We start from the raw sequence: 17,437 nt of genomic DNA on the forward strand, positions 1-17,437 counted from the left end.
CTCATTAGACTTTACTATAAAACTAACTGTATATATAGCAAGTGTTTAAAATGAGCACCCATATGTATAGCTTAAATATTCTACCTTTTAATTTTAACAAAGGTTATTTTATGAGCAATTTACATACAAACACATAGAAAATAATAATTTCACATATTGGTAGAATATTCCTCTAGCAGAATACCTATAGTATATGTGCTAACTGAACAAACTTGAAAAATCTGGTCTAAGGTATATAAAGCCAGTAAAAAATATATATCAATATTCACTCACCATTAAAGCAATTAATTGTTAAATAATTTAAGAATGATATTTTAAATTTTAATTTATGTTTTAAATGCCATATAAAATAGTACATAATCTACTAGCAAGTTTGTTTGGAAATTTGTAGACATACATCTAGATTATTTACACTTTACTCTGCCACTTATTTTATTATGTCACAATAAACACATATACTAGTATATCAATAATTGCCATTAAGTTTATGATTTGTACAATAAACACATATATAATCATTATTGTCCATTATATACATGCACAATTAATGTGTTAAATATAATAACCACTGTGTGCTTGATAATTTCTTACAAGTCAGGATAAATAAATACTACAGACACTAAGGTTAAGATCAGATAAGACTAATGATAAACACTTGTGTTTCCCTCTATCTGATGCATGACTAATCTCCTGATGGGACATTCTGGTATACTGACCAGACTGTTCCATGTGATTATTAAGGTAGTCTGAGCGGTATACATTTCAAAACAATCAGTTAAGAAGGTAATTGACACTTTGATTCTCTTTCAAAAACTTATTATGATTTTCAAATTCTACATTTACTTATCATTTGATATGTTTTTACACTCAATAAATGTAAAAATAAGATGGTGGGACTGTTTTGATATTTTTGGATAACCCCTGTTTCACATAATGATGGACCTGTCCGTCCAGTTAAACTGTTGAACGATTTGAAATCTCAGAAATATGGGTCAGCTGCTAATTGAATGCCACCCACAAAGGATCTTGCAAAATTTTGGAGATTACATCTTGTTTTTGAATGTTGTGTACATATTTTGGAATTTTCAAAGAAAACATTTATCTAAATGTGACAAGATTGTGGAAATGTTTGGTTGTTGTAAATGAACTAAGAGTGAACTGAGGGAGGAAGATTTTATACAAAAGAATCATAGTAAAAAGTTTCAGGTAAACAACTTTTAGATACATTTATGCAAAAAAAGGTTATTATAAACAATCAAAATATATTGTGGCAGTAAGCAAAAATTGTTTCTATAAAATAAGGTTGATAATTGTAAAGTAATGTTGATAAAACTATTATTCATACTTCATTTACATGCTGTGAATAATTATCTCATTATTAAATCTAGATGTATTATCAAAATTATTTGTTTAAAGGTCATGGTCCATAGACTGGCCTCTGAGCTTATGTTTTACAGTGCTAAATTTCTATTAGATCTCACATGTTATAATATACATACAATTTAAATTATGGGAATTGCAGACTGGGCCATTGCAGACTGTGAAAATTTGCCAACTTAGTGTTTATAGTATCAGCAATATTTCACTACCTTGGAGTCTGAAAAGGTAATTACATGTATTTTTTAATATCTGAACAAACCATTCTTAGAGTACAATTGTTTCCCAGATAATGTAAAGATTATCAATTTTGACATCAAAAGTGTAATTACTAAAGTACTCATAATGGGCAATTTTTTTACATCATTTGCTTACTGTGAAATGATGTTGCTATAGTATTTTTGAAACTGCATTTGCTTGAGTACAGTGTTTTAACACCCCAGATGAAATATTATAATGGAACACAATTGTATTTTACCATAGAACAGAATTTGTTTCCATTCTTTTTAAATCAATTGTAATTTTTGTCCTTAAAGGTGAACGCAACCACAAGATGTGCCACTAGGAAACATTTGCACAGGACGTTAGCTGACATTATGAGGAAAAATTGTGGTTTTGATAATCAGTTTGAAAGAAAGTTTTGGTTTGTGACAGACAACATAATAGTTGAAATCAATGTGATCAAAGAAAGCAGCAGTACTTACAAAAGTCATGTACAGATACTATTGCACAATAAAAAAGCTGTTTGTGACACTTGAAGTTTATGTAGGATGTATTCTGTATCTAGACAAAAAGGATATCTTTTATTTGTGAAGAAAAACAAACTGTGATAATTTTTCATATCTTAACTTGGATTATTGAAATACAATTAGATCTGATTAAAATTGTGATTTTAAGAGAATAATCATATAAACATACATGTATTTTTACTCATAAGCTTATAGATAAGTTTACTACATGAATATTGAATTAATTATTACATATAAACTATATTTATATATATCTTTTATTAAGATAGTCTAAATACAATTGTTTAGCCAGTTATTTAATTATCAATGGTCCAAAGTACATGACAAAATGGTCATCATTAATTAAATTAAATATAATAAAAATACAACTGTTTATTGAATTTTGCTCTGATTATTCCATGCCAAAATTCCATGCCAAAATTCCGTGCTAAGATTCCGTGCCCAGATTCCGTGCCAGTTTTCCGCACGGACATTTTTCCTGCTCATTTACATATTTCGTGCCAAATTACGTGCCATTTCCACCCAGAATCCTTGCCAAGAGTTCCGTGCCTAAAATTCCGTTCAAAATTCCGCACGGAATTTTTTCCAGCTCATTTACATATTTCGTGCCAAATTCCGTGCGATTTCCGCCCAGAATCCGCCCGTAAAAGGGACCCTTATCATATACTAAAAATTTTAAAGGAATTTTAACTTTCTGGGCGTAACATTTCGTACAGGTGGCCTCTATGCTTTTGATAACCTTACTTCTGGTAAATTTTATTAAACAAAAATAGTAAGTAATACCTAACTTCAAACCTAAGATGGACAGAAAAGAACAAATAATTTAGTAAACATGAGTTACTTCCCCTTAAAATAGAGAAAACCTGAAACCCAAAAGAACACCCCAGACATCAAAATTAAGAAATGAGGCAGGCTCAGTTTTATTAAGCCATGCAAATTCATAGTTAAAGTATTCATTAAAAAATAGATGCTCATGTGACAGCAGTTTTTGCAGAAAATCGGATAGCTTTTAACATCCGGATACTGGTACACCTTGTAAAAACAACCATTCTGTGCAACAGATGAACGTAATATATGAAATTAATAGGATAATCGTTTATAACAGTCAATTACCTATCCTTATACTAATTGGCAGGTTAACTTTCTTCTTGTAGGGAAATTTTGAAAAAATATAAATGTACGGCATCAATGTAGACCACAACGATATTCGAAATCCGGGTTTTAGTTTTCGAATTTCTCAAGTGTGTCGAAAGGATGTGCGGAATTGTGTAAATGTATCACGCTGATATTTCGCGTGTTGATAAAAATACTGTTTAGATTCTACAAATGTATATGATTTGAAAGGAAAATGTTTCTATGTAACTTTTCACGGACATGGGCTGTACAATGATTGCGTAAAAAGCCAATAAAATGTCGGCTGTAGAAATTGAAAGGAATTTTGTCACGTGACTTTTGCCCATGCTACCGAAAACTACCCATCACAATATCACGGCGTTGAGACGCCATGAAATAATCCTGTCTGATATACAAGAAGTATATTTTCTAGTTCGCAGATCTCGTTCATAAATAATTCATATCTCTTTAAAAGTATCAGAATGTCCTAGATTTCTATCTGTTTTTAAGCAGACTTTATAATCTCAAAGACGTCAGAGCTTTTTACATGTATTTAACAGATTTGTCAGTTTCTTAAGTTTAATGGGAACAACGAATGTAACAAAGATTCGTTTAATTTAATACGGAATATTTTGCGTGAATGACTCGTGCTGTTGGAGTATGTAAATACTGAGAATTTCCTTCTCATGATACACATCAGTTTATTTTAAATTATATGAAAAAACAAAAGTATTGATTTTTAAAGGTCCATTATTCCCCTGAAAAGTTTTTTTTATTTCTAAAAGCTTTGGTGTCCTTTTTTAGTTTCCGACTCATGAATTATATTTTGGTTCTGTAGCTTTCTAGTAATATAACACTTAAAGTGATTTAGTATTCTGTATGAAAATTTGAATAGTACTTTTGTGTTAACAATTTATTTCATATTCGGTGCTTCTTTCATCAAGTAATAAACATCGAACATACTCGAAATTCGTTAATTAAATGTTATCAATCTCATTATTATAATTAAATATATATTCGTAAATGTATAGGCATAATAGACCTTTCTTTATCATATTCAAACTGCAAAATGGGATTGTTTAAGAGAAATACTTTTTTTCTTCTAAAAAGGCGTTAATCACCAAGAATGAACTGTGTTCAGGCATTTAGAAGCTTCTCTGAATTAATTAGACGACAATTTTGTAAACAATATTGTTACATGTCAGATATATTATTGATAACACTTGACATATCTCACAATATAACAATCGTTTATTTATTTCTTTTCGCAAATTATTTCATTTCGTTTTTTTTTCTACGCAAATTCAAATTTCACAAGAATGTGTTCACATTTCGGTAGTATTTCATGTAACGTATTTTAACTGTATTATTAACACAAGTTCAATAAACTTGCGACTAAAAGATCATAATCTCCTATGTCTTAGTTTGTCTCATATATATCTTTATCCTAATTGTCACGGAACGTTGTATGATCAAACAATCTTGTAGCATTAAGGTTTTACAATTTTATTACGTTGAGGCGGCTTACGTGTAACAAAAATCCAATTTGTTTTCATCATACATACATTAAAATGTGAAGTAAACCAATATGGTTCCCAACGTACTGAGACAATCATCATTAAAACTCGCATATCTCCTCGTTCTCTTAAGAACTTCACTTACTGGCAAAATAAAATAATTGACATGATATTTTATTGTTTACTTATTGAGATAATCGGTTCATCAGAGGTTGATTGCGTTGATTGTGTCAGGGAAATATAAAATCAATGAACTAGATGTCATTATGTTTCAATGTATACTGTGCCTTATACCACCTCTACTAAACAGTGTCTCTTTCACATTTTGGTGATCTGTTTAAATGATGCATTTAAATACGAAATACGAAACATCCCAAAATGTCATTGCTAGAACTTTTACAAAATATCAACTTGTGTGTTTTAGTTCACGAGAATACACGTATCGAGTGATATTTCTACCATAAGTTAATATGTATTCACTTAATCGCGCATATAACATTTTTCCAACCTCCTATTTGGCTCAACACAAAAAAAGATCAAATAGCTTTGTTAAAAATAAAATACTATCTTTTATTCAAATGTGATCGAGCCATAACAAGATGCTGGCCTGACACAAGTGATGGAGCCAACACGATCATTCGATAAGGGCCGATATTGTTTAGAATACGAACATGTAGTTTATTTTGATAAATAACCGATGCAATGTTGAATTTAAGTAAGACCCAGAATACTGCATTCGATTCTGACATAACAACTTTCGTATACAAGTATAAGAAATTTACCATCTCTTGTAATAAAATACTCGGTAAAGGTGTATGAAGTTATTAAACCACTAACTCCTAAATTATATCTCGTCAATGCGAATTTAGATTATTTTTTTATCTTTTTCCATATCATAAACGCGATTTCAAGTTATGTCATCCGGTAAACAGTAATTTTGGCATGACTTAGAGCGGTAAGTATGTCAAATGTGATTTGATATTTATAAAAATGTTGCGTGACTTAGTAATTTAATGATTCAAAAGTACATACAAAGGCCCTCTCTTCAGAGTATTAGTAGACGATTTTTTCATCAGTAATTTTAAAAGCAGGATGTTAAATATAAAATTATATTACCCGTGTATAACGTAATATAATGCAATTGGTACTGTTGACCTCCTCTGATTATGTGGATTGTCAAGGTGGTAAACGTGAAACAGATGGACACATTTTTTTAGTTAGTCAACCGGGACTGTTTAGTAGTATGACATTCTTTATCACGATCGTAATTTAGATATTTTTTTTACAAATTTTTACAAATACCTATTTTATCACTGTTTGGAATGAATTGTGTAAAGTGACAAAATAGTGTGGGATGCATTTACCTAGGTTAAAATAAACTGGATAAAAATGTGTGTTATTTAGCTTATCATCTGGGAAATGTTCTTAAGTTCTCAAGATTTTGTAAAGTTTCTTATACATATTGATTTGACTCTTTGGCATCACAGACAAATCAGATAAAAGATTAAATCAGGCAAGTGTCTATTAAATAAAACTAATTTAAAGACCCTGATAAGGCATTTTCACATTTTCTGACCTTTCTAGAATGATAATTAACTTCGGTTTCATATCTTTCATAAATCTCTTTTTTTATAAATGAATATTTCAAGAAAAATGACTTGATAATAGATGTATTTCCCCATTTAAAAAAACATAATGCTTTTCAGGTCTGACTTGGTCTTAAAGATCCCTTTTCCATATTTTTTCCGGCAATCTTGGCCACAAACCTTTTAAGGCATCGTTTGCTTTTTTTGTTAAAAACTATTTAATATATTTTTATAGTATCAACTAACTGAAAATTGACACTTCTGTTCAGGCCGATGATCTTTTGCCCTTTGCAGATTGTTCATGCTCGAGAAAATACTATATCCGGTCAATTTTTCATAGCAGCGGACCGCGTTGTAAAAAGGTCTCTTAAGGGAGGTAAATGATTTTAGATAATGTAGAATTAAGTTCCTTAATTGACAATTTCTTTTATATACATGGGAATATGCGCACTTAATTATTCTATGTGGACAGTATTCGTGAGTGCACGAAGATAAAGACCGTTTTATAATTGGTAATTTATAATATCATTGTCGGAATATAGGATCTGCCTGATGAGAGAAATACAATACGAGGATAATTATAGATAGATATTATAGAATCGATAGGTATACAAAATGAGTCTTGCATTAATGTAAACTGACATATATGACCTGACATAATGGCAGTTCTTAATACAGCTACATTATAAAATTATTGTGCTATTTTTTCACTATTTTTTTACATATTTATTTAATGTAACTTTAAAGTTTATAGATTAGGGTGATCTAGAGGTCATTTTTTGTATGTTTACATTTTGTAAACTGTTCTCAAATACTTTTTGTAAACTCTTTAATAAAACGCTGGATATAAAAAGTTGTATCGATCGATTATATTTAATAATATGTGTTTCGTTCGTACAGCCACCAACTTGTTAGACTTCTTGGACGTTTCAAACAAAAACAATTATGTTAGTTTATGTTACAAAGGACAACGAAACATTGCCAAAGGTAGATTTATTCAAATAACACAGCTTAGTCCATAGATTTGATGTCTCTTTAAAAATGACAAAATTTACAAAAAAAGAAGAAGAAAACAAGAATAAATTCTGACGGAATAGATATTTTTCTTTAAGGCACATTATGTCTCAGAAATACATATGTATTATTTTTTTTGAAATGTCAAACATGATTGTGTTCAATAATGTTTCAATAATTGATTTAGAGCATGCTAGATGTTTTTTAACAGATGAAGAAAGTAGCGTTGTATATGCAGTTATATGCCGTAAAGTTAGCAAAATGTAAACGAAGTCGTATTTCGACTTCCATACAAAATACTCATTCACTATATTAGTTCTAAAAAGAAACAAAGATAAATTATTTATATGGCAAATGAGTATTTTTAGAAACTGAAACAAGATAACAAAAATAAAAAGCTTTTGCGATATAAAAATTGAGAGCATTTCTGAGGGAAAATATTCCTTTAATTAATTTATGATAAATACAAAATGTATGTTTCTGGTAGTTTTTTACTATTTATCTTTTCTTTCACATAATTATTAATCCTTAGTTAAATCAATATTTATGTCTTGAATAAATGAGAATAAAGAAATGCTCTTTAATTGAAATTTCAGTAAAAGGATTGGAACTAAATAGAAAAAATATTTTGAAAAAAACTTTTTTTTATTCTTTTTAAGATTAAAAAAAAATAAACTTATATGGATTTAATTGCAAAGTTGTAGATAAATTGAATGTTATCAGGATTTTTTTAATAGTAAAACAATTAAGTTTTATTTAAAATTTAGCAATTGGATTCCGGTGTGATTTAGACCTATGTTTAAAATCTTCTATTACATCCTTGCTGACGAGCTGATTTGTAATCAAAAAGAAAGGATATTGGAGGATATTTTGAGCAAGTGTCATTTTCGGATGTTTTTCCCCTGAATTTTGCATGGTCACCTTGTTTCACTGTTGATGTTTGTGCAGCTGGAATTTGACTACCATTTTTTTCCACAATATTGAAATAACAAATTCCGCATTGGTTAAGTAAATTTTTGTAGGCATCGGCAAACTTTTTGTTTGAAATAAGGTAAATCAACCAATTTAATGATGGGTGTAGATGAGCAAACATTGTTATATACAAGTGAACTTCATGCGGAAATGTGTCTTTAGAATCAATTACTATCAAAAGAGCATACGGTGCCCAGCATGTTATAAATACAGCATAAATGATAAACAATGTCCTTGCCAGATGAAAATTTCTCTTGAATTGTCTTGTAGTAATAGCATGACTTTGTTCACGAACTCGTTTCTTGTGGCTCCTTACATAAAGAAATATTTTGACGTAGCAAAATCCAGTCACAACTGAAGGAATCCAAACTAAAGTTATTGAGAAAAATATCGTATAAGGGTAAGTTGCCATTCTATCCCAGATGCACTCTAAACTCTTCTTGTCAAATCCGTGATCGCCAATGTCAGCAAAGTTAAGCAACACAAGGATTCCGCCAATAAAATAGAACGATATACAGATACAAACTGTATTCCATTTCTTGAAGATTCGATCATATTTATCATGCAGACATATAAAAACGTAACGGTTAAAGCTCATTGCAGCGATCGTCATCAGTGACGTCACACATGAAATCGTGCAGATACTCGCAACTGTTTGACAAAGTCCAGGAATTCCGTCAAAAAATTCTTCACCTTCAAGTTTTGCTGAAATAAAAAGGATTGTATCCTCATGAATAAATGCTATGTAATTAGGTTAACAAAGATATGACCGATTAAAGAGTAATAACCTACAATAATGTGATAAACTATATGTTACCCGGTTCCAAGCTATATGATACCCGGTTTCAGTGACAACAAATTCAATTTCAAAGAATAAAACACTATTCATTATGATATGTTGATTGAATCAACGTTGTTTATGTTAATGATTAATTGTTATTAATGGTATTAATTTAGTGGATTCTCTTTTTGAAAAAAGTCCATAAAACATTATTATTTAAAAGTTTACACTTATTCTCAATAATCTGTTTTGCATTTTGAAGTTGTTTTACTTCCCTATGACCACTTTGACACACTTTATTTCGTTTACCAGATTTTTTTTATAATAAATTAAATGTAGCTCATGATATTTTCTAAAACATGTTTTTATAAATTTTGTAGTTATAATACGAGAAAGAGCATCGATATATACACGTGGCTATCTGATTTGTTCGAGGGCGACGTAGGACCCGATTACTAATCACATTGCCGAGTGTTTTGATGTTTCCTCTCTTTTGTATCATAGCAAAAGCAAAAAACAACTTTCCCTGTCGTCACAAATGTAACCAATGTATGAACATCTGAATATAATGTTCCCTTTCACTGTCGTTACAATAAGTTAACCCTAAAAACAATGTAGGCAACCATTAGTTGACAACTGACAGACAGTGCGGTTACTAGAGTGGAGTAACTAATACCTGCAATCCAGTTAACGCTATATGCATGTATTGGTGTAACATTTAATTCACACACGCCTTTAATAGACAGGTCTCCAAACTATGATACAAGTAATAGAAAGAGCATCGAAACACGAGGGTAACTGAGTTGTACGAGGGGGTATAGCCCCCCCCCCCCCCCCCCCGAGTATTGATCAGATTGCCGAGTGTTTTGATGTTCTTTCTCTTTTGTATCATAGTCAAACATAAAAACAAGTTCCCTGTTGTCACAATATGAAACCCCAGAAAAAGTAACCAATAAACGAGCATCTGAATACGATATTTTGACGCTTTCCTTTTTTTCTGTCGTCACAATAAGTAAACCCCAGCAAAAATAATCCAATCAGTGTGCATGCTCTGAAGTACGGATAACTAATACCTGCACTCCAGTTAACGCACTGTGCATGTATGTATACGAATTAACTCTGACACATTTTCAACAGAAAGGTCCCCAAACTATGATTCAACTATATTTAACACATGGCATTCACCGTTTTCATTTTAGATTTCAGCTTTTTAATTTGATAGGATATATAAATAAACATTAAGACCCCAATAAAAAATAAAGAAATAAAAATTAAATAAAAATAAAACAATATACTGGAAATAATTAATGACGTTTAGAACAAAAAACAGCTTCTTTATTTTTTATTTATTTATTTTTTTCTTCAAGAAATATAGATACAATTTTAAGAAATTCTCGCATTTCCAGGACGTCCTTTTAAAATTAAAATATAATTTTGAAATCTGTTCAAGCTATATTTTGAAATTCGTTTCGGAGAAATGAAAGCAATAAATATATTTTACATACCTATAATACTCATTGGATCTGCCACCGCCGTTACATATAGGTCTGACATAGCTAAATTAACTATAAATATTCCTTCAACTTTTCTTAAATTCTTACGTGTGAACACACTTAAAAGTATAAGAATGTTTCCGAAGGTCCCTACAAGAGTGGCAATGATAAGTATCACTAAACTGGGTACAGTAACATCCGTGCGTGCACTTGTGAGTTCATCATTCTTGAAATAAAACGAAGAATTCGTCCCATTTGATTTCAGGACGTCATTTGACGATTCATTGATAAAAGACATTGTGCCATGTAATAAAAGTATAATATTCTAAAAATATTTTTAAGATTTTTATTATATGTTTCCTAATTTATGACACCAACGAAATATTGTTGTTGCTTTTTAATCCACGTGTTTTGTACAAATGCATTCTTTTGAAACTAACAACATCATTTTGTACTTTTTAAAACACAATTATTATAGAAGTTAAATGTCACTGATTTAATTATTTCAACCAACATGTTAGATGTTATCCTTTAACGACATCCTATTTTTCGTATAATAATAAACAATATCCGTAGATTATTTAAATGATACCCTTTTCCTACAAAAAGTACACTTGTTTTATAAAACAGATCACATGTTAACTAATAAACAAATTATCCACTTCGTGTAAAATTAATATTAATATAATTATATATATATTTCATTATATATGCATACAATCCCTTTATTGTTATACATTTCAATTCCTAGTTCATGTGTTAATTCCTGACGGGAAACATGTGTTTTAATTATATGAATAACATAAACAATTACATAAATTTAATACATTGTGTAAACTGTTTATTTAACCATTTATTCTATGTGTTGATTTGTATGAAGGTGCTTCTTAAACATGAATACATTTTTCTCGTCGAGTGATGCCGCGCCTTCTGGGATTATTGTTATCAGCATTTTGCTAAATGACGACGTAGAGGAAAGAATCGATAAGTCGTGAACAAATTATAGTCTCCCATGAGATCACATCCCACAGATATATACTTAAAACCTTTGTAATGTATCATATATAAAATGCACGTGTTGTTGTTGGAAAAGTAGTATTATAATACTTAAAAAAGAACTTGAAATCATAACAAAAAAATAATAATGGTAACTGGTTTTGAAAGAATAAATGGAGATGCATTCAAACCTATTAGATTAATTAGAACCTTTCATAGAGGCCCTCCGAAGATTCGATGTTTTTAGAGATATTACCTAACTTTAATGAGCAAAAATTAACATTCTTTTCTTTATATTTAATGAGTTTAAATTGTAATACTATGTATTACTAAGCTCTTATTTTATGAGCAATGAGAAATATATTTAAAACATCTATATTAAGTTTCAAGTTTCGAGTCTATTGCCAAATCGAAATGAACATTGTATCCGGCCATTTACACATATATAATATATGGCAAATACATTTATCATCAATATAACTATAAACAGGTTTACATTTTTAAACGTATACAATGCAACAAATGTACAGAAAAAAAACATCAATTTCACACTTAAGAGATAAACATTTAATTATTCGTTAAGAATCTGTAAGAAAAAACAAATAATTGTTTCTACATTAAATGGACTCATCAATAAATTTCGCTATATTGAAAAGTTTAGTTTTCTTTTTGTTGATATAAGCTGATAAATTTATGTACAGTTGACCATAATATTTCATAAGTTTTTTTTCCAAAACAAAAATATTTACTGCAAAAATTTTCAAAAAAAGGTTTTTTAGATTAAGAAAATTTTTAAAAAATAATTTTCATTTAAAACACTCTTCATCTTCACATAAATCTTTTTTGTTTTTAATTCCCAAAATTATTCGAATAAAGTCTAAAGCGAGAAGAGATTTTCTTGTAGCCACATCGTTTATTACAATTAATAATCATCAAATTAAAAAAAATGTTTAAATTTACAGTAATAGTGTAATTTCGGCAAAGTATTGATTGTATTATTCCAATTTTGATTAAACTTATCTCGAATCCTGCTTTTATAATAATTTTGAATAATTAACACAATAGTCATAATTTAAGCGAATATTTGTAAGACCTACATGATCAATAATTGAACCCAACAATTTGTGTTAACCCTTCGCACTTGTTACACCTAACACACTTACTGTTCTTACCGTTTAATTCACCGCAGTTTCCTTCCAATTGTACATAGACTTTATTATTTCTGATATTTAACGTGTAGGCTCTCCGCTATGAAACAGGAAGCAGTGCTATAAAAAGCCAGGCAACATTGCTGAAATGGGAGTTAAGGCACGCACAAGAGTAATATTTATCTAAAATAAAATCATTTTTTCTCGTTTTTCTTTCATATCTAAGCTAAGCTAAACTTATTTTATTCTACTTCAAATTCGTGTCAAAAGATTCACAACATGAATACTGCATAGATATTTATTTGAAAGCACGTATTCAGTGCATTTAAATAGACAATAAGTTACTGAATTCATTGTATTAAAAGAATAAAAGGTTACGTTTAAATAAAAAAATGTTAATTTATATAAATTTACACGTAAACGATCGTATATGATTCGATTTTGTGTAATGGAATATTTATTGACTGGGTTCTTCTTTCAGTCATTGTTCTATTTTTTTTATCTTTGAAGTTTGTTAATGTTATCAGATTCTTCAATGATCTGCTATTGTCGTTAAATAAAATTAGGTTTACGATCATTATAATTTTATAACAACTACGAATTCATTGTTAACATAAATTTTATGGTAGCAAATTGAAAACCATTGCAATGCATCCACCCTATCCCCGGCTATAGCATGATCAACATTAAACATGCGAAAATGATGTTTGAAATAAGAAAGAAATAAGCGGTTAATGTGTTTATAAGGTTATTATTGAATTTTCACTTGCACACTGTCGTGTCATTCTATAAATACCATGGATTGTCCCGAATTATAATCCAGTGTGCGTCTGTAATGAGGCAACAAAGAGATGGGATTTAGACATGAACATTTTCATGAACCTGTTGTATAAAAATGACATTTATGTGAATAATACATACAAAACATCCAAATAGTGGTTAGTCGGAGCAACGAGAATATTTCATAAATTGACACCGATTAATTTTAACTCGGGGTGTATAACACTTTTTCTCTGTATTTGATGTTTTAATTATTCATAAAACACAGTTGTATAACATGTTTTAAGGTATTATTTCAAAGAGAAATAACATATTTTCTTAACTGTAACAACCCCCCCCCCCAAAAAAAAAAAAAATAAATAAACTACAGCATTTGATGTTTGCATTTTATTATCAATTATTTGTTTCTTGAATTTTCTATAATTTAAGTATTTTGATCTTTATCAAAAGCAGATGCATCTCTCGTAGTTGGTGTGAGGGATGTTCCACGGTTTCATTATCCTTCATGTACAGGCTCAATCAAACCGAGTCTGAAATTATCATGTTATCTGGTTCTGATTATTGCTTCTGAGGATCACTCTTTCTTCATTTTTTTTCAATTACACGCACAGAATCAAAATGTTAAATGAATACACTACAGGAAATAATCATTCATATATAGTTTACGTAGAACATACAAGGCAAAAATACCATTATATATGTACTTCTTCTGATTTACTTGTCGTTTATAAATACTTTGTTAAAAATGTAGCATGAATTGTACTGTGATGTTACTAGACACAAGAAGGTAACCAAAAATTTGGTCAGTAAGGTAACAGAGTAGTATTTTATTGCTTCGTAAATGAAAGTGCTTTTAATACACGAGGAAGCAATAATTATTGATATATCAGCAAACACAAGAGAGCATTATGTACCAATGATAATCTATATTTATGATGATGTCATCTTTTATAAGAAAGATAAAGAGAACTGAAGGCGAAGTTTTAGGATGGTTCTTATGAAAAAAGCCTATGTTTTGAACTTTAAAACAATACATTTTGAAACAAACATTAATTATTTTCATTCATTTTTTTCCAAATATTTCTAAATTATTAGGATACACAAATATACACCTATAAACTAAACAATTTATAATTTGATTCAAAATTCTTGAGATCATTAGCGTAAAAGATGTCTGTTGATTCCTCTTTTGACAGTTTAACAAAACATAATATAAATGAAATGTTTCTTAACAATTGCCCAGTTACAATTCATGCAACTATCGAATGAGTATAGTTTGAGATCCCTATCGTCTGAGCATAATTCCTGAATGAGGGAAAAATGTTATGTTGTTTTCTTAAAGGCGTGTACTACAGTTAATTTTACAACTGTGTTATTTGCATAGTACATCGTTTCTTGTCCGAAAATTGCTGTTAACCCATTAAACTCGGTACACTTCCATTGAGGATTTGAAAACTGTATTGATTTATAGCAGTAGAGTATTTTTCACTTGATTCAGATAGGAAAAAACTATATATTTATGACCCTATGTCCCCTTTGAACCTCCGTTCAATGGGGGCATAGGATCAAGGGGGGCATGGGGTACACATTAAAAATAAAAAAGCAGGTTGAACCAGGTGATGCTCCCCGAACAGAGAAACTACTTCTTGTTGATATCTCTTGTAGTTTCACAGTTTCAGAGCTATGTCCCGTACAAAGTTCACAGTGTGAAAATGAACAAATGTAAATAACTCCAAAATTAGGCAAGACAGAGTTACGTTTCATTGCAAAGCACATCCTATCAATGAGATATATCTACATACAGTTTCTTGTTGATACCTCTTGTTGTTTCAGAGTTATGTCCCGGACAAAGTTCGAAGTGTAAACATAAACAAAGGACAATAATTCCAAAATTAGAAAAGGCAAAGTTACGGCTCTTTTGCACTTCACATAAACCATATGAGATATATATACCTACAAAGTTTCTTGTTGATATCTCTTAAAGTATAAGAGACAAAGATCAGTGTTAAAATGAACAAAGGGCAATAACTCCAAAATAAGGTAAGGCAGAGTTATGGTTCTTTTGCACTGCACATCAACCCAAGGAGATCTATCTACCTATAAAATTTCTTGTTGATATATCTTAGTTTCAGAGTTATATACTGACACAGTTCAAAGTGTTACAATAAACAAAGAGCAATAACTCCAAAATTAGGCAAGGCAGTGTTACGGCTCTTTTGCATCGACTTCTACTCAATGAGATCTTGTTGATACCTCTGATGGTTTCAGAATTTTGTCCCGGACAAAGATCAGAGTGTAAAAATGAACAAAGGGCAATAACTCCAAAATTAGGCAAGGCAGATTTATGGTTATTTTGCACTGTTCATCAACTTAAGGAGATCTATCTACCTATAAAATTTCTTGTTGATATATATCTTTAAGTTGCAGAGTTATGTATCGGACAAAGTTCAAAGTGTTAAAATGAACAAGGGCAGTAACATCAAAATTAGGCAAGAAAGAGTTATGGTTCTTTTGCAACACACTTCTACTCGATGGGAACTTGTTGATACCTCTTATGGTTTCATAGTTATTTCCCGGACAAGAAAAGCGGACATCCGGATGGACAAAGTGGAAACTATATGCGCTCACTTCAGGGAGCATAAAAAGAAAACAGAGATTGATGAAATGAAATTTATTCCTAAATTGTCTATCTAAAATTGAAAGGTACAACCGCTATACGAGTTGTTGCCGCTAAAAAAAAGTCCTTAAATCTCGAGTCTTGACTTTCTGCACAAGTTTTTTTTACAATTCGACTCTTTATAATTTGATGTTTTCAAGTAGTCAATGGTCGTTGATGTTGGTCCTGTTTCATATTTAGGTTTTATACCCGGCACCTTTTGGGGTTAAGTTTAGTGGATACATTTTTCAGAATGGCAGCTAATGCTTTCTGATACTTCCTCAATGCGGCTGTACTTCTGTGACCAGTTAGATTTGATATTTCTTTCTCGGGTTTTTTTACCACTGTGATTTGTATAACGCCCTTCCAAATCTAGCAAACGAACATATGTCTTTCATACTTTTTTTAAAAGTTTGTATTCGCTATAACGTAGTATACTGCCAGACAATAACACCAAGTTACCAAAAGCGTTAATGTATTGTTGGTAATAGTCCATAATGCAGCTACTGACATCATAATGTTTGATGTGTTTTGGATCTATACGCCTATGTTTCAATCCTCCTTTGTATGTTTTGCAAGCAGTACATTTAAACTCTATTTACTTTCCATTCTCATCAGTCCCAATTGAAAGATATGATAAACAAGATCAACAAGGAATGGCGGCGTTCAATGAACGCAACACCCATATGACCCAGCAACAAGAACCAGTGGCAAGGAGCCCAGGCGGACCCCAAACAAAAACAGGACAGGGCACAAGACAGAGCACGGACAGGTTAATCACTAAAATGATAAATAATTTTTAACTGTTAAGGAATTCAAAGAAAACAAATAAATGATTGAATAATAGGAAATAATTTGTAACTGATAAGGAATACAAAGGAAACAGATAAATGATTGAATAATAGACCATAAAGTCAAAGGGCACAGGGGAAGGAGACAGGAGACCCGGGAAAACTGGTTACAATCAAAATCACAGTGCTCATCAACACCCCGTAAACCAAATAACTTACAATCATTAAAGAAATGGTATGTAATAGATCAACTGATGAACTATTTCCAAACACACTATTGGACTAGATTGTTTTTTCGTCTTCCTTACTTACTGACTTAGCTTCCCGACGAAGAATTCCCAACCCATCCCCGGTAAGTTTCTTCATTTGTGCGTCCATTACGTTACAAAACCCGGCAAAGGTAGATTGGTTCCATCCAGAAAGATACGACCATACATTCCAAAGTCTCTCAGTTTTCTCAACAG

The 17,437-nt window shown here is 30.6% G+C and overlaps 1 protein-coding gene and 1 long non-coding RNA gene across 2 annotated transcripts; one reads left to right on the forward strand and one right to left on the reverse strand.

The window, feature by feature from the left end:
* The first annotated feature begins 1,021 nt into the window (after nt 1-1,021).
* Nucleotides 1,022-2,372, forward strand: LOC132752081 (uncharacterized). The gene is made up of 3 exons (XR_009628763.1): nt 1,022-1,206; nt 1,523-1,605; nt 1,914-2,372. It is a non-coding gene; the product is annotated as an uncharacterized LOC132752081 (long non-coding RNA).
* A 5,783-nt stretch (nt 2,373-8,155) lies between these two features.
* On the reverse strand, nt 8,156-11,107 carry LOC132752060 (melatonin receptor type 1B-A-like). The gene is made up of 2 exons (XM_060742328.1): nt 10,615-11,107; nt 8,156-9,033 (listed from the first exon to the last, which is right to left on the reverse strand). The coding sequence occupies exons 1-2, from the start codon at nt 10,898-10,900 to the stop codon at nt 8,156-8,158; spliced, it is 1,164 nt and encodes a 387-aa protein (XP_060598311.1). The 5' UTR covers nt 10,901-11,107.
* Between the last annotated feature and the right edge of the window lie 6,330 nt (nt 11,108-17,437).

This window comes from Ruditapes philippinarum, unplaced genomic scaffold, assembly GCF_026571515.1.
Source record: "Ruditapes philippinarum isolate M1 unplaced genomic scaffold, ASM2657151v2 ctg1620_1_1_1_1, whole genome shotgun sequence".
In the NCBI taxonomy this organism is placed as follows: Eukaryota; Metazoa; Mollusca; class Bivalvia; order Venerida; family Veneridae; genus Ruditapes; species Ruditapes philippinarum.